Source organism: Nicotiana sylvestris, chromosome 10, assembly GCF_000393655.2.
Source record: "Nicotiana sylvestris chromosome 10, ASM39365v2, whole genome shotgun sequence".
NCBI lineage: Eukaryota > Viridiplantae > Streptophyta > Magnoliopsida > Solanales > Solanaceae > Nicotiana > Nicotiana sylvestris.
Genome location: NC_091066.1, coordinates 3,192,540 through 3,220,292, shown reverse-complemented (window position 1 = coordinate 3,220,292; position 27,753 = coordinate 3,192,540). Strand labels below are relative to the sequence as shown.

General features: G+C 39.6%; 2 protein-coding genes across 2 annotated transcripts; both read left to right on the top strand.

Annotated features, from left to right (window-relative positions):
• The first annotated feature begins 1,737 nt into the window (after nt 1–1,737).
• On the top strand, nt 1,738–2,853 carry LOC104233267 (protein PELPK1-like). The gene is made up of 2 exons (XM_070160499.1): nt 1,738–1,899; nt 1,930–2,853. Exons 1-2 carry the CDS (start codon nt 1,738–1,740, stop codon nt 2,851–2,853), a joined length of 1,086 nt encoding a protein of 361 aa, XP_070016600.1.
• Nucleotides 2,854–24,531: 21,678 nt separating this feature from the next.
• LOC138880402 (uncharacterized) lies at nt 24,532–26,399 on the top strand. The gene is made up of 4 exons (XM_070160498.1): nt 24,532–24,672; nt 24,819–24,986; nt 25,201–25,415; nt 25,856–26,399. Exons 1-4 carry the CDS (start codon nt 24,532–24,534, stop codon nt 26,397–26,399), a joined length of 1,068 nt encoding a protein of 355 aa, XP_070016599.1.
• Nucleotides 26,400–27,753: the final 1,354 nt, after the last annotated feature.

The window sequence follows — 27,753 nt, the reverse complement described above, 5'->3', positions numbered from 1 at the left end:
GTGACATACACAGCTAATAATAATTATATCAGGATTAAGAGTATAAGTACATTAAATGGACTAGAGAAATTATTTTATAAAGTCAGTATAAAATACTCATCTCTACTTGATCCGTTCAATACATACAAAATGTACTAGCACAAGAAGTTGGAATTAAACCATTCCCATAATCAAGATAAATTATATTTAATCTTGTGCTACAATCATTCCGATGATTTGTCCAATTCCATCATTAGATTGTGAACATTAACTTTTATGTCTTACAAGAACCGATGATTTAATCTTCCGTGTATAAGCTAAACTCTATACACTAAATCATCTACTATGTAAGCAATGGACGCACAAACCAACACATGATCTATTTAAAATGAAACTTTATTGAATTTAAACAAGTAAATAAATAATTGTTCATAAAGAATACTATAACAATACGCATGGCTTATAGTATATTCTAACAAAGTGTTTATAAGGCCAAAAATAAGCAAAAAGCCATAAGTTGGTCTCCCCCAACTTATCAAATTTCAGCTTATAAGCACTTTAGGTTTGACCAAAATATTTACTATTCTATCCCTAAAATAATTCTTTTTAAACAAAACTCTTCGTAACATTATATGCTTTTCTATCAAAGTAACCATCTGACAAGTGATATTCGATATTTACTTGCCCGACTAATCTAGATTCACACTTCATAGATCTCACAAAAGGGGGAAAATGCTACATATCAAAAATTCTTCATTGATCTCAAAGCTTGAACCCGAGACCTTAGTTAAGAATGAAGGGATCATATATTCACACCACCATTTCGTCGCTATGAAAATTATGGCCTGCATGATGTTTGAATTATAAGTCGTGCTTAAGTTATCTGCAGCATTAATGACATATATATGATGGAGTGGTAAGTACTCCTTCATCCTTAACCAGAGGTCTCGGGTTCGAGCCTCTGGGTATGGAGTCACTTTTGTTAGGGAGCGTTTTACCTCCCAATGTGGAACTTTCCGGCGCGAATCCGGATTTAGTCGGGCTCCAATGTGAGTACCGGACACCGGATGGGAAACCAAAAAAAAAAAAAAAAGAATACGAGTTTGTGTAAATTTCTAGTATAGATCGATACATATATAAATTGTTACCAACTTTTGTAATAATTTTGATGAACCAAAATGAAATATTCACGTCAGAACTATTAATTAGACACGAGTAAGTTAGTAGTGTTAAGTTGCTACATATTTGGAATAAAAATTGTTATCCCTTTTCCTTCCAATTTGTTAAAAGAATTAAAGAATCAGTTGAAATTTCTCAATTTTATCAAAATTAGCGCTAAAAAGGCATATGATATTATAAAAGGCCAGCTTAATTAAAATAAAGTGAAATGTATAAGCTCAGAAAATATCGAAAAATAAAGCAGTTTTTTCTATTTTCCTTTATTGCCACTAGTTTAGAAATGTATGTAGACATGGAAACATTTTTTTGAAGGTCAATAAATTCTGGATATTATTTTTTAAATATAAGTGAGTCAAGCAAAGATGTGATTTATTCATGCTGTCCATTATCTCAAGACCTTAGTGGAACAACACTAACAAAAAAAGGGAAAAATCTCAGATGAGATTGGATTATTATAAGCATCTAAATTATGAACTCACCTTCTTAATTTAGGCTATATAAACTCCTAATTACACCATTCTCAAATACACAAAAAAAGAAAAAAACAATCCAATAAGCCTTAGAACCAAAATCTTCTCAATGGGGAGCCAAATGAAGAAGCAATGGCATCAATTTGCTTGTGCTTTAGCATTTTTCTTGATTGCAACTTGCACTATAGCATATTCACCTGATTCTTATAAATCACCAATTCCAACATACAACAACGTACCAAGTCCTGTGACTAAAAGTAACAATTACGAAGTGCCACAAGTGTTCAAGAACAATTATAAGGTACCTTCAATGCCTAAACAGGAATACAAGGCGTCATCTTTGCCAGAGGATAACTACTATACGAAGCCATCAGTTCCAAAAGATAACTACAAGAAGATGTCATCTGTTCCCAAAGATAACTACTACAAGGTACCTTCAGTGCCTAAACAGGAATACCAGGCGCCATCTTTGCCAAAGAATGACTACTACAAGAAACTATCTGTTCCAGAATATAACTACAAGAAGGTGTCATCTCTTCCAAAAGATAACTACTACAAGGTACCTTCAGTGCCTAAACAGGAATACAAGGTGTCATCTTTACCAAAGAACGACTACTACAAGAAACCATCAGTTCCAAAAGATAACTATTACAAGGCACCCTCAGCGCCTAAACAAGAATACGAGGTGCCATCTGTACCAAAGAATGACTACTACAAAAAGCCATTAGTTTCAAAGAATAACTACAAAGTGCCTTCTGTTCCAAAGGATAGTTACTATAAGGCACCCTCAGTGCCTAAATTGGAATACCAGGTGCCATCTGTACCAAAGAATAACTACTATAAAAATCCATCAGTTCCAAAGAATAACTACAAAGTGTCATCCGTTCCAAAGGATAACTACTATACGGTACCCTCAGTGCCTAAACCAGAATACCAGGTGTCATCTGTACCAAAGAATGACTACAAAAAGCCATCAGTTTCAAACGATAACTACAAGGTACCATCTGTTCCAAAGGATAACTACTACAAGGTACCCTCATTGCCTAAACCGGAATACAATGTGCCCTCTTTGCCAAAGAATGGCTACTATAAGAAATCTTCACCATCTCCTCCACCACCATATTACTATAATTCGCTCCCTCCTCCTTCACCATCACCACCACCTCCATACTATTATCAATCATCTTCAACTCCTTCTCCATCACCACCTCCTCCATATTATTAAAGCTTCATCTTTCATGTTCACCATGTTTTTAAAAGGCCATTCTCCAACATAACATAGTCTTAAGGGATCTATTTATTGAGTTTAAGGCATGATATCAATATTTGTAATTCTTTATTTGTTGTTTTCCTTAATCCTTTTATTATTGCAATTGTTTTGTCATTTAAGTTGTACTTTGAATGTTTCCAGAGAATTGTTTGATCAATTGATCACAAGTTCTTTTATTGAAAGTTCATGTACTAGTACATCATATCATTTATCAGTCCAATGATTTTCATTTCACTTGTGATTTTTATTCCTTTTTTAAAAATAAAAAAAATTGGTAGGTTAACAATTTTTCTTTTTCATCTTTGTATCTTTGCTGGCACTTTTAAGTTTTAGGCTTGCAAAGTCCATTAGCCAAATAAAATTTTATAGGAAAAATAACATTGTGTAGCCTCTAAAAATAATAACCAAAAAAGTGTATGTTTTTTTTTTGTGTGTGTATATATATATATATATATATATATAAGCTACCGAAGGTAGGGATAATCGTCCAGGTCTTATTGTGAAAGAAAAAAGCCGCCCCGCCACAGCAGACGGGTTGCTTCCTCTGTCGTCGCCGGGGAGCTCTTGGCGAGGAGACCTTAGGATAAGTTGCTAAAACAAACGGGATGGGAGGATCGACCCGTTCAGATAATTCCGAAGAAAGACTGTTGGCAGCAGGTAGAGAGATTTTTTTTTCCTCTTCAAAACACAAGGAAATGCGGGCAGGGTAGAGCTCGGCAGAGGGTTCGAGAATAGGGTAGTGATTTACGAAGGCTAGGCTAGGTTTGGTAATATCCAAAACAAATGAAAAGAGGTCGGGGTCGATAGGTGGCAGTTGGCAAGGAACTTGATCCCCCCCAAAAAAAGGGGGAAGCCGCGGTCGAACTTAGATTCCCTAGAAGTTTTGTCCGGTTGGGAAAGCCAGAACTCTTGTAAACCAGCTTGATAAAGGGTAGTGGTAGGGACAGTCTCAGTGATTTCCCGTGATCCACCTATGAGATCGTTTAATCCCTGCACATATTATTAAATTTATATGTAAAAATAATAAACTTTTAACACAATATATTACTCAAAAACATTTATTCAACTTATAAGTTAAAACCAAAGCATATAGGTAGTGCGAGTTTCAAATCTTGTTAGTTCTAATTATTTTAATTAAATAATTTTTTTTTAAGTTATATTAAAATTTATAAGTAAAAATTAAAGCACAAAAATAGTGAGAGTTCCATTCTTGTTAGTTTTATTTGTTTTGATTAGATGCATTTGAAAGTATATTAAAATTGATAAGAAGATATCAACTTGATAACAATATTAGCTAGGAATGTCGCATCTGATAATATCGTGATAATTTATGTTACATTCCAAAATTTCTTTTTTCTTTTACAAAAAAATACAATATAATAGTTGAAAAACAGTGGCGGTACTAAGCATGTGCTAAATATCAAAGAGTTCTATGCAAGGTCTAATGAATTTGAAGTTTTCAGGATAGAGTTTATTCTAAGAAATCTACTAATATTGCACACAAATAATATATTTGAACACATAATTAAAAATATATTACATTTTATATTAAGAACCTTAAAGGTTGGACCCACAAAGTTTAAATCCTAGACCCGCTCTATCTCCGATAGCCGAGCAATTTTATGTCCATAACTTTTGTGTACTGTGAGCACGTGATTTTTGTTTCGCACGACAATCGCTCCAAAAGAAATAAAAATAATAATAATTGGCCCTGCTGTACAATTTTCGGATTTCTGTGCGGCACTTTGTTGATTTATTTGTGACTTTTGCCCATTTTTATTTTTTTTCTTTCTTATTTATTTATTTATTTAAAACAAAATACAAAATGTGTGTGGCATGCATAATTCGAACCGTAATCCGGTCGTTAAATAGAAAATCATAAATAGGCATCTTCGTCCGTGATTTTGATTTGTTCGATTTTACCTGTTTTGAAATATTTTAGTGTGTGTGCAAATAATTGTATTGAGTGTGTGTTTAATTTTAATTTGATTTTTGCTTAGTTTTGTTTTTAAAATAAATAAGGAAAAGAAATAAAAATAAGAAAAGGTCCCTTCTTCTTCCGGATTGGGCCAATTTATTAAAATTGGCCCAAACAAACAATACCCAAACCAAGCCTGCCCGGTCCAGTCCAGCTGATGCCCAGAGAGTCCAAACGACGTCGTATTGATACAGGTTGATCTGGGCCGTTGATCTCGGATTGATCAACGGCCAAGATCACATTTCTCATACCCACGAACAGAACCCGACCCGTTTCCACCCGGACCAACCCAAACCCTTTACCCTCGAAACGACACTGTTCCACTTAAGCCATCAGATCCAGACCGTAGATCTTGATTGATCTAACGGTTGAGATCCGCCTACCCACTAACTATATAAGCCCATAATCTTACCCTGCCCCCCCCTATCCGAACCCCAGCCTCGTCGTCTTCACCAGAACCCCCAAACCCTAGAGCCGCCCCTGTACTCTTCACCATGAAAACCGGCGGCATGGACGCCGGTGACCTTGCCCCTAACACCATAGAACCCTCATGCCGTCCTGAACCCAAATCTACCAACCACACACCTCGAATCCTATCCCACCTTCTCGAATCTTCATTTGAAGATTCGAGTCGGAACCTAATCTACACCGATCTGCCTTAAATTCATACCAGACACTCCCCAGACCCCCCTCGTGACCAAACCATACTTGGTTTGGTCCGAATCTGACCAGGGAAGCATGAATCCCGGATCTGGTTTTCAAACCTTAGGGTTCCTCGTCACTGGTCCGTTGTTTTGTTCAAACCGAAGGATTAAGGTCTAATGGACCTTAATCGAAGTGTTTCTCATCTGAGAAACACTTCGATTAAAGTCCGTTCAGCCTTAAGAAAGGTCTGTCCAAATCCGAGCTCAAACTTTTGATTTTTCGAGTTTTAAGGTGAGTTTGCTCTCTTTCCTTTACTTGTTTTAGTCCGTGTGATTTGTTTTAAAAGTCTGTTCATATTTGTTTTAATTTTATCAACTTTTGTTTGTCCACTTTACCTGAACCTCTGTGTTTGTCTGAATCCCCCTCCTATTCTGATAAGGCATATGTATTTGTTGTGTAATTAGTTTGAATTTCAAATTTGTACTGATTAACTGATTCCTCGAAGTACAGTTCTGTTTAATCAGTATAAGTCGAGTCATGTGTCCTATACTTTTGAATGTCTGATTTTTGGCTACGATTGTATGTGTTATGATTAATATAGTCGAGTCGACATGTGTCGTCAAATAGTTTCAACTGTCTGAACAAAATGAATCGATTTGCTTCTGTTGAACATTGCCTAAATCAATTAAGAACTAAGTTCATTTACTTATAGTTGTTAATGTGATTTCAGAAACCTAATGTTTAGGCTGTAATGGTAATCTGAACTGGAGGGCATGTGCACAACATGGGCATAAAGGCCCTTTTGAATTAAATAGTTTGACAGCATGTGCTGTCAGACTACATCCTGCTGCCCATGCTTGCTTTTAGTTAATAAAATGGGAAAGATAAGTCTGCCAGGGAATGTTGATGGGGTTTAATACTTAATTAGCTAAAGTGGAACTGAAAATGGAAGGCACATGGGAGGGGTATGGTGACATTCTAAACAGGCTGTTAAAAGGGGTAGTGTTAAGGTTTATAAAAGAGGAGAGGATTAGAGGTGAGAGGACAGAGAAGATTTGAGAAGAAAAAGACACACTGTGAGGAATTTTTGAAGGAGAGAGTTGAAATACATACAGATATATATACACACAGACAGAGCATACAGAGAGGGAGATAGACACTGAGAGGGAACATCTGAGAGTTCAAATTCTGAAAACAGGAACTGGAAAAGATTTCTTTTAATAACTTCAGTATAATTTCAAAACTGAAGATTGGTTTTAGATTTTGGAAAGAAAGGAGATAGAGGGTGGATATACAGAAAGCAGAAACTGTCTTTTCTCCCTGCTAATTGTTCAATTCCCAGTTTGTTTGACTGTTTCAAACAAGTGTTGGTTTCCTCTCAAATATCAGTCAGGTTTCTGTTGTTTGCTTCTTACTGGTTTGTTTTCTTTTGGAGTTAGACCGTTTGAGTTCTGAGTCACTCCCCTGCTTGTTGCTGTCATTTTGTTACCTTTTCCCATTGGCTATAAATGCACCTTGCATTGGGATTTTGTTACCTGCTGTTACTGCTGCTGCACTTGTTGTCATTGTTACTCTGCTGATTGCCCTCTTCTTCAATTGTCAAATATTTCCAGGTACACAACCTCTGAACCATGTATTGTTGAAAGTTTGAAGTTGAAGCAGAAATAAAGAAATGAACATCTGTTTATGTTATAACATTGGTGTTAAAAATAGGTTGAATGTTAGTTGGGCCTGTATTTGTTTAACTGCAAACTGCAAACATTCTGTATAGACTAACATACATTCTGTTTGAGATGAACTATTAGATAGCATTGTTCAATAGTAATGACAGTATGATATAGACAGTATGTTTGATTTAGTATACATTCAGTTCAGTATAACATTCTGTTTGACTTAGTTATGACTGTATAACATAGAGTCATGGCAAGCACTTGTATGTATTTTGCCTAGACCACTGAATTGACAAATCTGTGGTACTAAGTCTGGGATAAATGTATCCCAAACAAACTCTCATGCAGTCACATTAAGAGTCTGGCTATGAATGCCAGCTCTCCTGTCAGATTATTTGTTTCGATATAGGTTCGATATCGGGTCTCGGTATAGATTCCTTGTTTCGAAATAATGCGATGACTGTTGAGGAAAACTAATAGTCGTTTTGAGTTCGATTAGTAGTAATTTTCCTAATAAACAACCAATTTCGTTTATCAATTTCAAATAGGTTAGAGTTTAAAAATAAAACTTGGAGGTCGTTAAATATAACTCAGTGTATGTTGTTAGTTTGCTTGCAATCTCACTTAGCAAATCGATAAGCGTATTCACTCGATGAAGACAAAGCATGAGGTAACTCTCACCTCATAAACAATCAATCAGGTAATCAAACAAATTTAGGTTCGGCAAACATAATAAAGATTCAGTCTGTATTTGTTCAAACAAGTAAAGTTCGGTATCATTTTTTTTTTAAAGGCAAACGTAGTAGGAATGTAGTCACTGTAGGATACCCTTCTAAAATAATAAGACGAGCCTCGCCAAATAAAAATGCAAATTGCGGGGCCCTCAATAATTGATCATGATAAATACCTAGAATTTGGGATGGACTGTTTAGTGAATTTCACTGCCTTCCCCAAAGATAATAACGCGTTAGACTCTTTAGGCGCGACTTAATTAAATTACATTCTTAAATTCGGGTGCGCATTTATGTGACCCAAATTCAAATCTCAACGGAGTCGAAATGTGTTAACAACTACGGGTGCATTGATTGTGACGTGGTTCGAGATGCATTTTCACGACGTTGCAATTCTATAAAAATAAATGATAATAATAAAAGCGGTTTAAACTTAATAAAAGCACATAAGTCACAACATGTATTTAAATCAGATATTTAGCCATTATAACAATTTAAGCGACCGTGCTAGAACCACGGGATTCGAGGGTGCCTAACACCTTCCCTCGGGTCAACAGAATTCCTTACTTAGAATTTCTGGTTCGCAGACTTCATTTGGAAAAGTCGAAAATTTCCTCGATTTGGGATTCAAGATAAACCGGTGACTTGGGACACCAAAAGCCAAACCTTTCCCAAGTGGCGACTCTGAATTAAATAAATAATCTCATTTCGAATATTGTCACTTAAATTGGAAAAACTCCACCCGCGCATTTAACCCTTCGGGGCTGGGCGCGCAAAAAGGAGGTGTGACATGTACTACTCATTGAAAGTTATAAATATTTGATGTGTTATGGAGATAAATATTTAGACTCACAAATAGTGTTATGTTCACAAAGCTTTCAAAAATTTAACGGGAAAGAAAATAATATGGATTCCCGTATATTTATATGTTATTATCCTACTAGAAATTTGGAGTGCGTATGAATGTGCTAATAAAAATTATACCAAGTAATTGTGTACACTCGAAAGTAATTTAAATCAAAACATGAGAGTACTTAAAGTGCAAAAAATAATTATAAATATTGGGAAACATTCTATCTTATAGATGCTGCAAAATTTCCATACGATGGTGGAAGAAGTCGAAGCAACACATAAATATCACACAGTTTAATTTATATCAATGATATAAGCACCGCCCAAATCAGTTGTCGAAGGACATAATCCAAATCGATATCAATAGAAAAAGAAAGACACAAATATTTTATAGTATAGTCATGCATTATTCAATAGGAGAAGATTATTCGTCAAATTTAGAGAAAGCGAGACTAAATTAAATTCAAGTTTAAACTGCATTTCTTTAAATTCGAAAGTAGAATTTATTTAGAAATCTAATTTTATTCTGTTTACCAAAATATCGTGTAGATGTATGTTAAAAATAATGTAAATAACATTTAGCCTTCGTGGTTTTTTATAATCGGGTTTTGATATCCTTATGTAGTGAGAATTTTGATAATCTTAGAATTTCGCTACTCTATTATCGGCTTTCACGTTACAAATCTCCAATCTAAAAATAAAAAAAATCCGGCACATAAAACGAATAGACACTAACATATTATATGGTACAAACTTAAAAGTTTTTGGCACTCTTCTCGAAGAAATATACTGTGTGATAAACAACAAAATACATTCGTGGCATTGGATAAGATTCAAAGTAATACTAAAAAACTTAATTTCAATATTCATTATAATATTTTGCATAAGAATATAATTAAGCTAATTAAAGAATCAACTTAATTTTATAGGAAAAAATTAAGCTAACAAAATTAATTTCCAGGAGCATCATAACGCGTGTCATGTTTTAACCTTTAGAAGAAACAGATTCTCTTCTATTTCCCTCAAATATTGCGTCATAATATTAGTCATACTTTATTCTTATGGATTATTGAAAGAATCCTAATATTTTTTATTAAAGGGGGCAGAAGTCGGTATATGAGTCTAGTAATTCAATGATTAGCTGTGGGACATGTAGTATCTCAAATAGCTGAGATATTGGAATTTGATTAATATTACAAGTCCATGAAAATCATAGTATTAAGCAAAGTTTAAAATATCAGTTTTACCCTACGTGGTATTATTTGTCAATTAATATCCTAAGGATATTTTGGTAAACTAATATTATATTCATGCTTTTATATATATATATAATGTTATATATCAAAATTATACAAATTTGATATACTTTTTTAGCCACCAAATATAAATAGTTTCTCGTGTGGGCTAAAAGTAATAATACCACAATTTGATATGCTTGGTTTTCGAATTCTTTTCCTTTTTTTTGATAAAATTCGACCCTCTAAACTCTTCTCCTTTTCATTTAATTATATTTTTCGAATTGCCTTTTTCTTTTTCTTATTAATACCCAACCTCTTTTAACGTTAACGGCGATATATCAACGTGCACTCAACATCGAAAGCCTTGTATTAATTCTCCATTAGACAATATCTTAATTAAGGATCTCCTTTTCTATCTCTTAAATTCAAGTATTATCTGTTATTATAAGTTTTCTTTTTATTAAATATTCAGATATTATCGGTCAATTTTGCCTTTTTTTTAGTGGTTAGAATACCTATGAATTCAATGTCATAAGGTATGCAAACACACAAGTCATATATATAATTCTGTTACGTACTCTAAATATAGAGATATTTGTCGTTGGAATTAAATGTCATATAACTAACATTTGAGTGCATTAATTAACAATTCCAAAACTATATATATCCATTAGTTAAAGATACCTTCCAATTCTGTTAGTTTTTATAGAACAGAAGCAACCCCACATAAGTTGTCATTCTTTTAGTGATGAAAGCATATGTATTGTTACGCGGCGCCTTCCTGAGATTCCTTGGAAGGGCGACGTAAGGCTAAGCAACTGATGTCAGTGCAGTTGCTGTCCGCCAACTAAGGTCCCCTCCGTACGCTAGACTAGATTGTCAGTGCCGTACGGGAAAACCAATGTCAAGAGAAATTGAGAGAACAGGAATGAGAATTGAGAATGAAAGAAAGCTTGATTGCATTAATGAAAGCTATTACAGAAAGGAAATGCGGTGTCGAGGGGGAGAGACACCAGTACAGAGAATTGTTTGCTTGCTAGAAAGTTTTGATTGTTTGGTCCCCCTTAATAATGCTTAAAAAAAATAATCCAAAGCTACAAGACTAGACTTGATTAAGCTAGAGAAACATAATGAAATTACATGGAATAAAACTACTCTATATTTACAATGAAAAAGGCTTAGTTTGCTATAAGGCAGAAAACAGGGCCGTTGTCGGCAGCATAGTCTTTGGCATCAGGATCTGCGCGCGCGGCATTGTCTGCGCGCGCGGCGCTGTTGGCATCTGCCTGCGGTTGGGCGCTGGCGAGGGATATCGGTGGGGCGACAGAGGCACATGCGCGCTTGTCACTTGGCGCGACCAAGACCACGGGGCCGTCCGTGGCGCTAGGCATTGGAAGGCTTGCTAGGACGCCACGGGGCGCGCCCAAGGGGTCATGGGGCACGGCTGGAAAGCCGCCCATGACATTCTCCCCCACCTGAGTTGGCGACGTCCTCGGCGCCTTACTTGCAAGATAATCTTCAATTAGGCTCTTGTAGGCTTTGAGGTTTGTTCCCCTCTCCCAAGTGTTCTCCTCTGTATCACAGCCCTGCCATTTCACCAAGAACTCCTGGTGATCTTTCCTTGAGGCATGAATCACTCTATCATCAAGGATAGCTTCAACACGCCTTTTCCCGGTTGAATTGGGCCCTCGAATACTGGGTATTGTGAGCTGGCTCCTTGAAGGATCCTCTGTATCTTCCCGAAAAGGTTTCAGGAGGCTGACATGAAAAACAGGATGAATTTTCCACCAAGCTGGGGTATCCACCCGGTATGCAACTTTCCCAATACGCCTTTCAATGGACAAGGGTCCAATATATTTTTGCAATAAGCGAGGGTCATGGACCCCTGCAAATAAGTAACGTTTTGGAATTTTGACCATCACTTTGTCTCCTACTTGGTATTCAACAAAGCGACGATTCTGATCAGCATGCCTCTTCATCCGCTTTTGAGCCTTGACAAGATAGCTCCGCACTATCTCCAAATTTTGCTTCCACTCTTTAGAGAAGCTAGCAGCTCGAGGAGATTTAGACATATTTGGTGCATTGACGGTGTGTGGGAGTAGCGGTTGCTGTCCGGTAACAATTTCAAAAGCGCTTTTGTTTGTACTAGAGCTCTTTTGTGAATTGAAACACAGTTGAGCAGCATCCAGAAGCTTCACCCAATTCTTCTGCGATCCGGTTACAAAATGACGCAAATATTCCTCCAACATACCATTGAACCGCTCCGTCTGGCCATCAGATTGCGGATGAAAACTTGAGCTGTGATTCAGCTTCGACCCAAGACACTTAAAGAGTTGGGTCCAAAAGTTGCTAGTGAAGCGTGAGTCACGATCACTAACAATATCTTTGGGTAGGCCCCAATATTTGACGACATGAGAGAAGAAGAGTCGAGCTGTATCTTCTGCTGATATATATTGTGGGGCAGCAATAAAGGTAGCATATTTGGAAAACCGATCTACCACAACCAAGATAGTTGTTAGATCTCCGACCTTGGGCAATCCGGTGATGAAATCCAGGGAAACACTTTCCCAAGGTCTCTTTGGGACAGCTAGTGGTTCCAAGAGTCCCGCCTGTGTTAAGCGGTCTGACTTGTCCTTCTGGCATACTAGACAAGTCTTCACATACTGAGCAACGTCATCGGCCATTTGAGGCCAATAATATGCACGGCGAAGTAACGCCATGGTGCGTTCTTCACCGGGATGGCCGGCCCACAGAGTATCATGACATTCCGCTAGAAGAGTCCTTCGTAGATCTCCTCCTTTAGGAACATAAAGTCGGTTCCCTTTCACTTTCAGAAAACCATCTTCCATGTAGAACTGGCGAGTCTTGCCTTGTCCTACCAAATCAACCAAATACTGTGAAGCAGGATCTTTGATGAGTAGATCTTGTATCTGGTCCTTGATGGAGGTGGCTACCTCGCTCCCCCTTAGGGTGGCGAGTAAGCACACTGATGCTAGATCAGCTCTCCGACTGAGCGCATCAGCAACATGATTGGTCTTCCCACTTCGGTATTCCAGGTTGAAGTGGAATTCAGCTAGGAGTTCCTGCCACCTGGCCTGTCGACCATTCAACTTCGGCTGGGTCATGAAATGGCTAACAGCTGTGTTGTCTGTCTTGACCACGAACGGGGTTCCCAGCAGATAGTGCCTCCAGAGGCGCAAGCAGTGGACGACAGCCAATAATTCTTTCTCATGGGCGGCATAGCGCCGCTCTGCATCTTTTAGCTTCCGGCTCTCGTACGCCACAGGATGCCCTTCTTGTAGCAAGACGCCACCGAGGGCATAGTCAGATGCATCTGTTTGTACTTCGAATGGCTTGGCCAGATCAGGAAGGGCCAAGACGGGGCTACTAGACATAGCCGCTTTCAATGCGTTAAAGGCCTCCGCTCGCTTGGGTCCCCATTCCCAAGGCGTGATCTTCTTGAGGAGTTCTGTCAATGGTACTGCAATGAGGGAGTAGTTTTTCACGAATCGCCGATAGAAATTGCATAGACCAAGGAACGCCCTCAAGGCGTGGATATCCTTAGGTGGCGGCCAATCTGTGATTGCCTGAATCTTCTGCTGGTCCATCTTGATTCGCCCTTCCCCAATGACATGTCCGAGGAAGTCAATTTGCTTTTGAGCAAAGGAGCACTTAGATAGCTTCGCATATAGTTCATGCTCCCGCAATCGAGCTAGGACCTTCCGCAAGTGCATCAGGTGTTCCTCCAATGTTTGGCTATATACCACAATGTCATCCAAGTAGACCACCACGAATTCATCAATGTACTCCCGGAAGACTTGGTTCATCAAAGTGCAAAATGTAGCTGGGGCGTTAGTCAAGCCGAATGGCATAACTAGGAAATCGTACGACCCATATCTTGTCACACAGGTCGTCTTGTGCTCATCACCCTCTGCAATCCGAACTTGCCAATAACCTGTCTTCAGGTCTATTTTGGTGAACACTGTCGCACCACCCAGTCTATCGAACAAGTCTGCCATTAACGGAATAGGGTACTTGTTCTTCACAGTAATTTTGTTTAGAGCCCGATAGTCCACACAGAGTCGTAGACTACCATCATGTTTCTTTTGGAATAGCACAGGGGACCCGTATGGGGATTTGGAGGGCACGATAATCCCTGTGTCTAGCATTTCCGTCAATTGTCTCCGAAGTTCGGTGAGTTCGGGTTGTGACATTCTGTAAGGCGCCCGGGCAGGTGGCTTCGCGCCCGGCACCAGCTCAATTTCATGATCCACAGTGCGCCTAGGCGGTAGTCGCTTTGGCATGTCTTGTGGCATGACATCTTCAAACTCTAGTAGTAGCTCCTTCACGGGTTCAGGAATGGGACCCGAGGAGCATTCTACATCTTCGATGCAGAGGGTTGCCAGGAACGTAGGTTCGTTTCTTTTGACCCCCTTCTTCAACTGCAAGGCCGAGATGTTTTCAACGGCCATCTTCATGGGCATGCACGGGATAACGCAGGGCTTGGCCCCGTTTGCTCCCATCATCAGTAACATGTCAGCATACGGTACAGGCATGGTGTTGGTTTGCCTCAGGAATTCCAATCCAACTATCAACTCGAAGTCATCTATGATCACCACGCGCAAGTTGAATTTTCCTTCGTAAGGGCCAAGCTTCATCGGTACTTCTTTGGCTATTCCACCCACTGGCTGGGGAGGTGAGTTGATAGCCTTGACACGGCCTCTACCTTTCCCTACGACTAGACCAAGGCGCTCCACCTGAGTCGAGGCTAAGTAGTTGTGGGTAGCACCCGTGTCTACCATGGCCCGAATGGGCTTGCCATTCACCTTCATCTCAACGAACATTAAGGTCCTCTCGTGCTTAAGAGGAGTCTCATCATCCGCCTTCTTTTTCCCTTTCTTGGTGACGGGACATGGGTCCTTCTTCTTACGGATACCAGCACTAGTCTCTGCTAATGCCTCAGAAATGGAGCCAACAATTGCATTGAAGGCACCTACGGGTTCAGTCTGATCCGCATCGTCTGAATCGTCATCCTGTCCCATCATCAAAAGTCTGATGGGCATTCATCTGTGCATGTGGGCACTCATTGTTCCAATGTGGTCCGCCACAATGACGGCACCCTGAAGGAGGCTTCCTCCCCCGATCATTGTTGTTAGATGCAGCACTGTTGCTGCCTGTGGAGGGAGCCTTAGGTTTGGTTGAGTTCCGATCTCCCCCACTTCTGCTAGGGCCACCATTGCTAGACTGGCCCCCTTTGAATCCCGCTCGGGTAGGCGGTTGAGGCCTATCCTTCCGAGCTTCCATTTGATAGTCCCCAAGGCATTCAGCTGCTTGGATCGCCTTGGGCAGGGTATCTACCCGTTGCCTTTGTAGCTCCATACGGGCATAAGGTTTCAGCCCTTCTAGGAAAGTGAAGAGCTTGTCTTTGTCCCCCATGTCGCGTATGCTTAGCATGAGCGCGGAGAATTCCCGCACGTAGTCCCGCACAGATTTGGTCTGACGGAGCTCCCGTAGCTTTCTCCTTGAATTGTATTCAACATTTTCGGGGAAGAATTGTAGGCGGATGGCTGCCTTCAGTTCTGCCCATGTTTCGAGAACATCTTCACCGGCCTTGATGGCTTCGTATTTCACCCGCCACCAGAGTTTAGCATCACCCTGAAGATACATGGCAGCAGTTGCTACCTTCTTAGCTTCTTCTAGGCCCCCCACAGCATCAAAATATTGTTCGACATCAAAAATGAAGTTCTCCACTTCCTTGGCATTCCTAGCTCCACTGTATGGCTTTGGCTCAGGAATTTTCAGTTTTTGTGTCGCGGAGGTGGGGTTTGCAGCGCCCCCGACCTGGTTTCCACCGCCTCGCAGTAGGCCCTGTAAGGCAGCATTGACAACATTGAGCTTGTCTGTCAAGTCGTCAATAGTTTGTTGCATGGCAGTCACCCTATCTGCCTCTTGTGCCCTGTAAGCTAAATCCTCGGCACGCTCCTGTTGGAGTCCCTCGAATTTGCCAAAAATTTCGGCTGCCTCTGTGGCTGCCGTTTGCCGATCTCCCTCGGAGTCACGACTGATGTTTTCTATGTCAACTTCGGCCTGGAGCACCCTGCGGTCCAGGTCATCCAACCTTTGCCCTAGGCTGGTTCTTAGTTCAGGCACCGTATCCATGATGGGCAGTAATCCGTCAACCGTCTGTTCAAGGGCCGCAATGCGGTCCCCATGATTCACCATGGTCAGAAATGGTGGTAATGGCAATGCGTTCCCTCGTCCGATGTCGAGCCTAGGCTCTGATACCAACTGTTACGCGGCGCCTTCCTGAGATTCCTTGGAAGGGCGACGTAAGGCTAAGCAACTGATGTCAGTGCAGTTGCTGTCCGCCAACTGAGGTCCCCTCCGTACGCTAGACTAGATTGTCAGTGCCGTACGGGAAAACCAATGTCAAGAGAAATTGAGAGAACAGGAATGAGAATTGAGAATGAAAGAAAGCTTGATTGCATTAATGAAAGCTATTACAGAAAGGAAATGCGGTGTCGAGGGGGAGAGACACCAGTACAGAGAATTGTTTGCTTGCTAGAAAGTTTTGATTGTTTGGTCCCCCTTAATAATGCTTAAAAAAAATAATCCAAAGCTACAAGACTAGACTTGATTAAGCTAGAGAAACATAATGAAATTACATGGAATAAAACTACTCTATATTTACAATGAAAAAGGCTTAGTTTGCTATAAGGCAGAAAACAGGGCCGTTGTCGGCAGCATAGTCTTTGGCATCAGGATCTGCGCGCGCGGCATTGTCTGCGCGCGCGGCGCTGTTGGCATCTGCCTGCGGTTGGGCGCTGGCGAGGGATATCGGTGGGGCGACAGAGGCACATGCGCGCTTGTCACTTGGCGCGACCAAGACCACGGGGCCGTCCGTGGCGCTAGGCATTGGAAGGCTTGCTAGGACGCCACGGGGCGCGCCCAAGGGGTCATGGGGCACGGCTGGAAAGCCGCCCATGACATTACACATGCATGGCTTAATCTTTGAGACAAGCATATGACTACTGGCAGGATCAACCAGGTAGCATTCCTTATTGACGCCGGCATCGCATGAGCATGGCCGACCCAAAGGGCACCGCCAAGTCCAAGACGAGCACGACCGTCATTCGTAAGGAGCATTCTTTGGGCAAATAGGAGCCAATGAAGGCCCCATGCCCATTGCGTCCTATAAAAGAAGGCTTAATGTTTAGGATTTAAACACACCTCTCATTTGCCTTCTCATCTGTTTAAGGCATTTGTATCTTCTCTCTTTAGTATTATTTCACTTGTATTTTTGGAGTGAAATAAAATATTGGTTGTGTCCGAGGAGTAGGCAAAATTAGCCGAACCTCGTAAATTCTGGTGTTCCCTTTATTGTTGTTTTATTGTCTTATTTATTATTTGGTGGCTGTCATAATTTTTGGTATAGTAGTTGTGACTTATTCACACTATATACATTTGGCTTCCGCAACAATTGGTATCAGAGCCAAGGTACTGTCTAAGTATGCTCTGTGGTTGCAGCATAGTCTGATCTTCCACATCAGAAAAGATTTATCTTGGTAACTGAGTCAAGGTTCTGTCTGAGTATGCTCTGTGGTTGCAGCTTAGTCTGATCTTCCACACCAGAAAGGAAATAATCTTGATTTGTGTCGTCAGCTATTAAATAATATTTGTGTCAAAGATGGGAGACAATAAACAAGAAGAATCTACATCAAGTGTCAACAATACGTCATCATTGACATCTTCGCTTATGACAAGAATTGTGTCAAATGCGAAATTTGCGGTAGAAATATTTGACGGGTCCGGACATTTTGGGATGTGGCAAGGCGAGGTTCTAGATGTCCTTTTTCAACAAGGGCTAGATCTGGCCATTGAAGAAAAGAAACCAGATGTTATTGGAGAAGAAGATTGGAGAATTATCAACCGTGTTGCTTGCGGTACCATTCGATCCTACCTTGCTAGAGAGCAGAAATATCCATACACAAAGGAAACTTCTGCAAGTAAATTATGGAAAGCACTGGAGGATAAATTTTTGAAGAAAAACAGTCAAAATAAATTGTACATGAAGAAGAGACTGTTTCACTTCACCTATGTTCCTGGTACCACGATGAATGAACATATCACCAGTTTCAATAAGTTGGTCACAGATTTGCAAAATATGGATACAACTTATGATGATGGTGACTTGGCCTTAATGTTGTTGGCGTCACTTCCTGATGAATACGAGCACCTTGAAACTACTCTACTCCATGGAAATGACGAAGTTTCTCTCAGAGAAGTTTGTTCGGCTTTGTACAGCTATGAACAAAGAAAGCGAGAAAAACAGAAGGGCGGAGAAGGAGAAGCACTATTTGTGAGGGGTCGTCCTCAAAATCAAATGAGGACAAAGAAGGGAAGATCCAAGTCAAGATCCAGACCCAGCAAAGATGAATGTGCTTTTTGTCGAGAAAAAGGGCACTGGAAGAAAGACTGTCCGAAGTTGAAGAATAAGGCCAAACATAACAATGGAAAGGCCATTATGGATTCAAATGTAGCTGATTGTGATGATTCAGACTTCTCATTAGTTACAACAGAGTCATCAACATCATCAGACATATGGTTGATGGACTCGGCTTGTAGCTATCATATGTGTCCCAACAGGGACTGGTTCGTGGAATTTCAAGAAGGAGAATATGGAGTCGTCCACACAGCGGATAACAGCCCTCTTACCTCATATGGCATTGGTTCAATACGATTAAGGAACCATGATGGAATGATCAGAACATTAACAGATGTTCGATATGTACCGGATTTGAAGAAGAATCTCATCTCTGTGGGAGCCCTAGAATCAAAAGGGTTCAAAATCATTGCAGAAAATGGAGTGATGAGAGTATGCTCCGGTGCACTAGTGGTAATGAAGGCTAATCGGAAGAATAATAATATGTACCGCTATCGTGGCAGTACAGTTATTGGGACAGTGACAGTGACATCCAGTGACGACAAAGAGGCAGAAGCAACCAAGCTATGGCACATGCGCTTGGGACATGCTGGAGGAAAATCCTTGAAAACTCTATCAGATCAAGGATTGTTAAAAGGAGTCAAGGCTTGCAACTTGGAGTTTTGTGAGCATTGTGTCAAAGGGAAACAGACAAGGGTTAAATTTGGTACAGCGATCCATAATACTAAAGGCATTTTGGATTATGTACACTCTGATGTTTGGGGTCCTTCCAAAACACCTTCATTGGGTGGGAAGCACTATTTTGTAACCTTTGTTGATGATTTTTCTCGAAGAGTGTGGGTGTATACAATGAAAAACAAAGATGAAGTGCTAGGAATTTTTCTCAAATGGAAGACGATGGTGGAAAATCAAACAGGCAGGAGGATCAAGTGTATTCGCACAGACAATGGAGGTGAATACAAAAATGATCATTTCAATAAGGTCTGTGAAAATGATGGCATCGTCCGACACTTCACTGTTAGACATACACCACAACAGAATGGAGTGGCAGAACGTATGAACCGGACCTTGCTGGAGAAGGTACGGTGTATGTTGTCCAATGCTGGCTTGGGCAAAGAATTTTGGGCTGAGGCAATTACATATGCATGCCACCTCATTAATCGTCTACCATCTGCTGCTATTGATGGCAAGACACCATTTGAAAAATGGTATGGAAAACCTGCTGTAGATTATAACTCTTTGCACGTGTTTGGCTCAACTGCATATTATCATGTGACGGAGTCAAAATTGGATCCAAGGGCAAAGAAGGCTATTTTTATGGGAATTACTTCTGGAGTCAAAGGATATCGCTTATGGTGTCCTATGACAAAGAAAGTAATATTCAGCAGGGATGTTACCTTTGATGAATCTGCTATGGTAAATAAGGTAACAGAAGATACCAAACAAAATAAAGGTGCTTCTAAGCAGGTGGAGTTTGAGGGAAAATTTATTTTTCCTACACAAGAAGCAGAGGAGGAAACAAATGAAGATTACCCTCTGGAAGGAGAGCCAGTAGAGGAGATTCCAACTCAGGAACCTCAACAACAACTTGAATCAATAGCAACCAGCAGGCCAAAAAGAACAATAACGAAACTTGTTCGTCTCATAGAGACAGTTGCTTGTGCAACCTCAATTGTAGTTGATGATGTTCCGACCACTTATAAAGACGCAGTCCAAAGTTTAGAAGAAGATAAGTGGAGGATTGCCATGAATGATGAAATACAGTCCCTTCATCAGAATCATACATGGAGATTGGCCAATCTCCCGAAGGGAAAGAAAGCAATTGGGTGCAAATGGGTATTTGCAAAGAAGGAAGGATTTCCTAACCAAGTAGATGTTCGCTACAAAGCAAGATTGGTGGCCAAAGGATATGCTCAAAAGGAGGGAATTGATTACAATGAAGTATTTTCTCCAGTTGTAAAACATTCCTCCATTAGAATTATGTTGGCTTTGGTAGCACAATTGGATTTGGAACTAGTTCAGATGGATGTAAAAACTGCGTTTTTACATGGAAACTTGGAGGAGGAAATCTACATGACTCAGCCAGAAGGATTCAAAGTTGCTGGAAAAGAAAATGTGGTGTGCAAACTTGAAAAATCGTTGTACGGATTGAAACAATCTTCTAGACAATGGTACAAGCGATTTGACGAGTTTATGTTGCGGCAAGGGTACAAGAGAAGCAAATACGATCATTGTGTGTATTTGCACAAGCTTAAAGATGGTTCCTTTGTATATCTTCTCCTATATGTTGATGATATGTTGATAGCTTCCAAGAATTCGGAAGAAATTGATAAGTTGAAAATTCAACTGAAGAAGGAGTTCGAGATGAAGGATTTGGGTGAGGCAAAGAAAATTCTTGGCATGGAGATAATAAGAGATAGACGTTCAAAGAAACTCTGTTTATCTCAGAAAGAATATTTGAAAAGAGTACTACAACGTTTTGGCATAGATGACAAGACTAAGCCAGTTAGTACTCCACTTGCTCCCCATTTTAAGCTAAGTACTAATATGTCGCCAATGGATGAAGCTGAACGAGAGTATATGTCAAAGGTACCATACGCAAATGTTGTTGGTAGCTTGATGTATGCAATGGTTTGCACAAGGCCTGACATTTCACAAGCTGTTGGAGTTATTAGCAGATATATGCACAATCCAGGGAAGGAGCATTGGCAAGCTGTGAAGTGGATTCTACGGTATATTCATAATACTGTAGATGTCGGGTTAGTTTTTGAGCAGGAAGACAATCAGTCTGTAGTTGGATATTGTGACTCAGATTTTGCGGGTGATCTGGACAAACGACGATCAACTACTGGTTATGTGTTTACTTTTGCAAAGGCACCAGTTAGTTGGAAGTCTACTTTGCAGTCAACAGTTGCTTTGTCTACAACAGAGGCAGAGTACATGGCTATTACAGAGGCTGTGAAAGAGGCAATTTGGCTTCAAGGATTGCTAAAGGAGCTTGGTGTTGAACAAAAAGGTATCACAATTTTTTGTGATAGTCAAAGTGCTATTCAATTAGCGAAAAACCAAGTGTATCATGCAAGGACGAAGCACATTGATGTTCGGTATCATTTCGTACGAGAAATCATAGAAGAAGGTGGAGTCACAGTGAAGAAAATTCATACTACGGAGAATCCTGCTGATATGCTGACAAAGGTGGTGACTGCGATCAAGTTTCAACATTGTTTGGATTTGATCAACATTGTTGAACACTGAAGATTGAAGATGAAGACACAACCAAAATTTGTTATTGAGAGAAAATTGAAGATGTGGAATTTTGCCAAGGTGGAGATTTGTTGAAATTGGCAAAATGTTTGTCCCACATCGGTGGGAAAACAAAAGTTGGGGGGATTTTCCCCCTATAAAAGAAGGCTTAATGTTTAGGATTTAAACACACCTCTCATTTGCCTTCTCATCTGTTTAAGGCATTTGTATCTTCTCTCTTTAGTATTATTTCACTTGTATTTTTGGAGTGAAATAAAATATTGGTTGTGTCCGAGGAGTAGGCAAAATTAGCCGAACCTCGTAAATTCTGGTGTTCCCTTTATTGTTGTTTTATTGTCTTATTTATTATTTGGTGGTTGTCATAATTTTTGGTATAGTAATTGTGACTTATTCACACTATATACATTTGGCTTCCGCAACAGTTTATTCCGGATATTTTTGGATGTTATTGTTAGTATTCAGTATTCAAAAATATATTCAAAGAAATAGAAACAATGTAAAACCAGAAATGCAGAAGAACAGAATTAATTCGAGCTCACTGAATTCACAGTATTTCCTTATGGAATTTAATCCCCTCCTAGTACCCGAGGTTTAGGATTATTTCCTTCCAGAATAGAACGGATAACATCACTGGTGTAGCGGTACTTCAAACCTCAGTGATAATGAAGGCAAAGAACAATAATAAACCACACTTACTGCTTTCTTTTTTGTTAAATCAATGCAGAAAGAAGAATGAGAAATTAGAATTTTCATAAGGAAAATCTGAGAGAGAGCTCATGTATTTATAGCCAAAAATGATGGGTTATACTGAAGAGTTACAACTCTTCATGTAAGGTTGCAACTCAAAATCTGTTTTATAAAAGGGCCATTTATGCAAACCACCAAATTTAAATTATAATGAAAAAATTAAAACGGAGGAATATTGAATTACTGTTACAATAATCAGTCAATTAGGCCGAACCTGAGCCGAGCGACGACGACGGCGCGAGGCTTGTTTTCTTCTCAACTGTTAGAGTATTAGATAAAGGCTGATGTTATCTTTGGGGTATTATTGTAATTTAGAATTGGCCCATGTTTACATTGCTTTGTAATTAGGTCACCGGGTCAAGGCCCACTATTTATAAGTGAGCCTCTCATTTTTGTAAGACAGATTTTCATTTTCACTCAATAGAAATATATGCTTCTCTCTCGAAGCTTCTCTCTGGCTATGAACCCTATTCTAGATTTTATCATTCTCTCTGTAAATTTGTATACTTAACATGGTATCAGAGCATAGATTCTGGTAGATCGTCTCACTTGCTTTCGATCGATGTTAACCTCTTTTGTTTTCATCGAGTTTTTCATTTCGATTGCATTTACACTGGATTAGGGTTTTGGTTGGATTTTCGTTGGATGATTTCATCGCATTGTTTCTCGTTTCTACTGGATTTTAATTTTCAATAGATGTTTTGACCGTACCTGGCTGATCTATTCATCTATTTCGAGCTAGGGTTTCCTCATCGGTATTTTGTTGCGCCGCCGGAAGATTGTTCACAAGGCTATTCTCTTTTCGGTTGCAAAAGAGGGGGTAAACCAGTTTCTTCTTCATATTTCACAAGTTTGTTAATTGTTTTATTTGTTGCGATACATTTTTCTCTCAATGACGAATGATAATCCTACAATTACACCTTCTTCTTCCTCTACTACATCTCGTACTATGTTTCACGAGGATGAATTTACACAGCCGTGTCATCAACTATATGTGCATCCATCAGATGTGCTGGGAACCTCCTTGGTTTCTAGTCCGTTTGATGGAACCTGCTATGGCAGCTGGAGGAGAAATATCTTAGTTGCTCTCTCAATTCGTAATAAACTTGATTTTATCAGTGGTACTTCTACATAGCCACTTCCTAGATCTCCTCTAGCATGCCAGTGACAATGATGTAATGATCTTGTGGTGTCATAGTTGGTTAATTCCCTGTCAAAAGAAATATCTCGTAGCATAGAGTATTCTGAATATGCTAAGGATACTTGGTGTGAATTAGAGGAGAGATATGGTAAGGCTGATGGGGCCAAAGTCTTTGAGCTAAAGAAAGAGTTAGCACATATCTCTCAAGAGTCTTTAGACATAACTTCTTATTTTAACAAAATCAAAAAACTCTAGAATGAAATAGCATCTTATAAGGTCAGAGTTTGTACTTGTGGGGGTAAAGCTGCTGAGGATGAAGAGCAGAAGGTTTATCAGTTCCTTATGGGTCTGAATGATACCTACGTGAGAACTCGCAGCAACATTCTAATGATGAAACCATTTCCATCTATTAGAAATATGTACAACATCTTATTATGTGATGAGAAGTAGAGGCAGGTGTCTTCTGCCTCCCAATTCCCAACACAATCTGCTTCATTCAATGTTGGGACTTCTAAGACATCATTTCCCTCCAAAGTTTCTTTAGAGGCTCTCTGCACTTCTCTTATCTGCAAATATTACAAGAATCCTAGACATTCTATAGACAAATGTTATAAGTTGCATGGATATCCTCCCAATTTCAAGTTCAACAAAGGACCTCCTCCTCGCAGAACTGCTGCACATGTTGAGCTTGGATCCTCTCGTGGTTCCTCTATGCCTGGTGGTTTTGATGGTCCAGTTGAGCATGAGGAAACCTCTGTGATACCTGGCCTTACCAAGGATCAATACTCCTAGCTGATGATCTTATTAAAACAATCCCAAATCTCTGCTTCCCCATATTTTCCACCTCTCTTGGCCTCTGCTAACTTTGCTGGTAAGCTCATGCCTTATGAGGGTGTTTCTTATGGAGATTGTATGTTGTCTATTATGAATGGCATTGTCTGGATAATAGACTCTGGAGCTACTGATCATATGACTTCCAATAGGAGTTTGCTTTTTGATATAATCATTTTTCTTGTTCCTTATCTTGTGTCTCTCCCAAATGGGTATAAAGTAAAGGTTACCAATGTTGGTTCTTTATCTTTATTCCCTAACTTAATCCTTTGTAATGTTCTTTACATCCCTAGTTTCAAACATAATCTCATATCTGTCCAGAAGTTTTTGTCTTATTGTGATGATGTTGTGCAGTTTACCAAGTCTGTTGCACTTTCTAGGGCCCTTCAGTGAGGAAGCTAGTGGTGTTTGGTAGACTGGACAATGGATTTTACAAGTTGTTTCAGCATGTAACTTCTCCTGTTGAGTCTGTTAATGCCAATTCTTGTTCTTTTATTGTTTCTTCTTTACCTATAGTGTCTAATAATGTTGTTGTTGACAATTCATCTGTAAATACCATGGTTGATTCAAATAAAGTGAATAATTCTGATGTTGTTTAGCATTATAGACTTGGACACATTCCCCTTTCCAAAATAAAACTTATTTCTGGTATTGATAGTGTATTGTCTTCCAAGCAGTCTTTCACATGTCTCATTTGCCCCTTAGCAAGACAAACTAGACTCTTTTCCTGATAGTTCTATTCAATCCACTCACTTTTTTCAGCTTATTCACATATATACTTGGGGTCCTTACTCCACTCCTACTCACTCTGGTTCTAAATATTTCCTTACAATAGTATATGACTATACTAGGGCTACCTGGATACATCTGATGGGGGCAAAGAGCAATGTTTTAGATTTGTTAAAGGTTTTCATTCTTATGGTTGAAACACAATTTCAAACTAGAGTTCAGACTGTGAGAAGTGATAATGCTTTAGAGTTAGGATCCTCTTCCTCTGGTTCTCTTTTTTTTTTTGAAAAAGGGATCATTCATCAAACTTCTTATCCTCATACTCCACAACAAAATGGTGTAGTTGAAATAAAAGATAGGCATTTGTTAGAGACTAACAGGGCTCTTTTTTTCAATCTCATCTTCCTATTAAATTATGGGGTGATTGTCTCCATACTGCCACTTATCTGATAAATAGATTTTCTTCACATCTTCTCAAGCACAGGAGTCCCTATGAGTTACTTTTCGGCAAGGCTCCTCTATATTCTCACCTTAGATCTTTTGGGTGTCTTTGCTACTCAACTGTGCCCAAACCCCATAGAGATAAATTTCATCATAGGTCTGTCCCATGTGTGTTCCTTGGATACCCTTTTGCCAAAAAGGATTATAAATTTTACAATTTGTCCACTAAATCTTGTTTTTTCTCCAGAGATGTGACTTTTCATGAACATATTTTTCCCTTTAAATCTTTTATTCCTTCATCCCCTAGCTTGCCTTCTCCTCTCATTCCTGGCCATTTCTCTTATGATTCACCTTCTCCTTTATCTCCTTCTGTTCCTGTTTCTTCTCCCCAATTCTCTCTCATCTCTACTCCTCCTTCTCCTTCCCCAAGTTTCCCTAATTTCACTTTCTCTCCTTCCCCTATCTCCTCTTCCCCTTTTGTTCTTCCTTCCTCTCCTCCTCCACTTAGAAGATCTGGTAGGCCTCATACTGTTCCTTCTTATCTTCAGGATTATGTATGCCTTACCCTTCCTCTTTATGTTTCTATCCTTGTTCCTTATAGTTCTGAGTCTGTTCCACTCAATGCAACCACTTCACAGCTCCACATTCCTGAGCCTTACACTTACTCTCCGGCTGCTGCTATCCCTGAGTGGCATGAGGCTATGAGAAAGGAGTTTGAGACTTTGGAGGCTAATAGAACTTGGGATATTATTGAGTTACCCCCTGGTAAGAAGCCTATAGACCGCAAATGAGTATACAAAGTAAAATATAGAGCTAATGAGAGTCTGGAGAGGTAAAAGTCCAGGTTGGTAGTTAGGGGTGATACTTAGGTTGAAAGTGTTGATTTTTATGAAACCTTTTCTCCTGTTGTTAAAATGTCTACTATGAAGTCTTTGATTGTTTTGGCTGTCAAACAACACTGGCCTTTATTTCAACTTGATGTTAATAATGCATTTTCACATGGGGATCTTGATGAGGAGGTTTTTATGAAGGTGCCTCCTGGTTTATCTGTTCCTCCTTCCTCTTCTTCTTTTCCTCCTTTGGTTTGCAAGCTACTCAAGCCCATCTATGGTTTGAGACAGGCTTCCAGATAATGGTATGTTAAGTTGTCTCAGGCCCTTTGTTCTAGAGGATATTCTCATTCTTTAAATGACTACTCCATATTTAATAAGGTTTCTGGTCTTCCTTTGTCATTTTAGCCGTGTATGTGGATGATATCATTCTTACTGGGACTGACTTGTCTGAGATTTCTTCCTTAAAGGGTTTTCTGCATGAATAATTCAGGATTAAGGACCTTGGTTCTCTTAATTATTTTTGGGAATTGAGGTTCTCTATTGTGATTCTGGATTCTTCTTCATCAAAATTATTCATGACTTATTAGTCATTTGTTTCCTCTGCTTCTTCTGTTGTTATTTGTCCTCTTGCTCTCAATGAGAAATTAAAGGCTTTTGTTGGTGATCCTTTGCCCAAGCCTGAAGAGTAAAGATGCTTGATGGATAAGTTGAATTTTCTAACTCACACAAGGTCTGATATCAGTTTTGCAGCTCAACATATTAGTCAGTTCTTGCAAACTCCTTGTGTTCCCCATATGCAAGATGCTTTACATCTCTTGAGGTATTTGAAAGGGACTTCTGACTTTGGCTTATTCTTCAGCAATTCTCCTGACCTTTCCTTAAAGGTATATTGTGATAGTGATTGGGCTTCCTGTACTGATAGTAGAAAATTCGTAATTGGTTTTTGTGTTTTTATTGGTGATTGTTTGGTGAGCTGGAAATCCAGGAAGCAACATGTGGTCTCTCTTTCTTCTACTAAAGCTGAGTACAGGGCCATGAGTAAAGTTGCAGTTGAGGTTACTTAGCCTTCAACTCTGTTGTATGATTTTGGTCTTCTTTCTTCTTCTCCCATTCCTTTATATTTTGAAAACCAGGCAGCCCTGCACATTGCCCGCAACCTAGTCTTTCATGAGAAGACTAAGCATATAGAGCTGGACCGTCATTTCATCAGAGGCAAGATTGGTGATGGGCTGATTAGCTTGGGTCATGTGTCCAGTGATGCTCAAGTTGCTGATATTCTTACCAAGGCCCTTCTTGGACCTGCAAATCATTT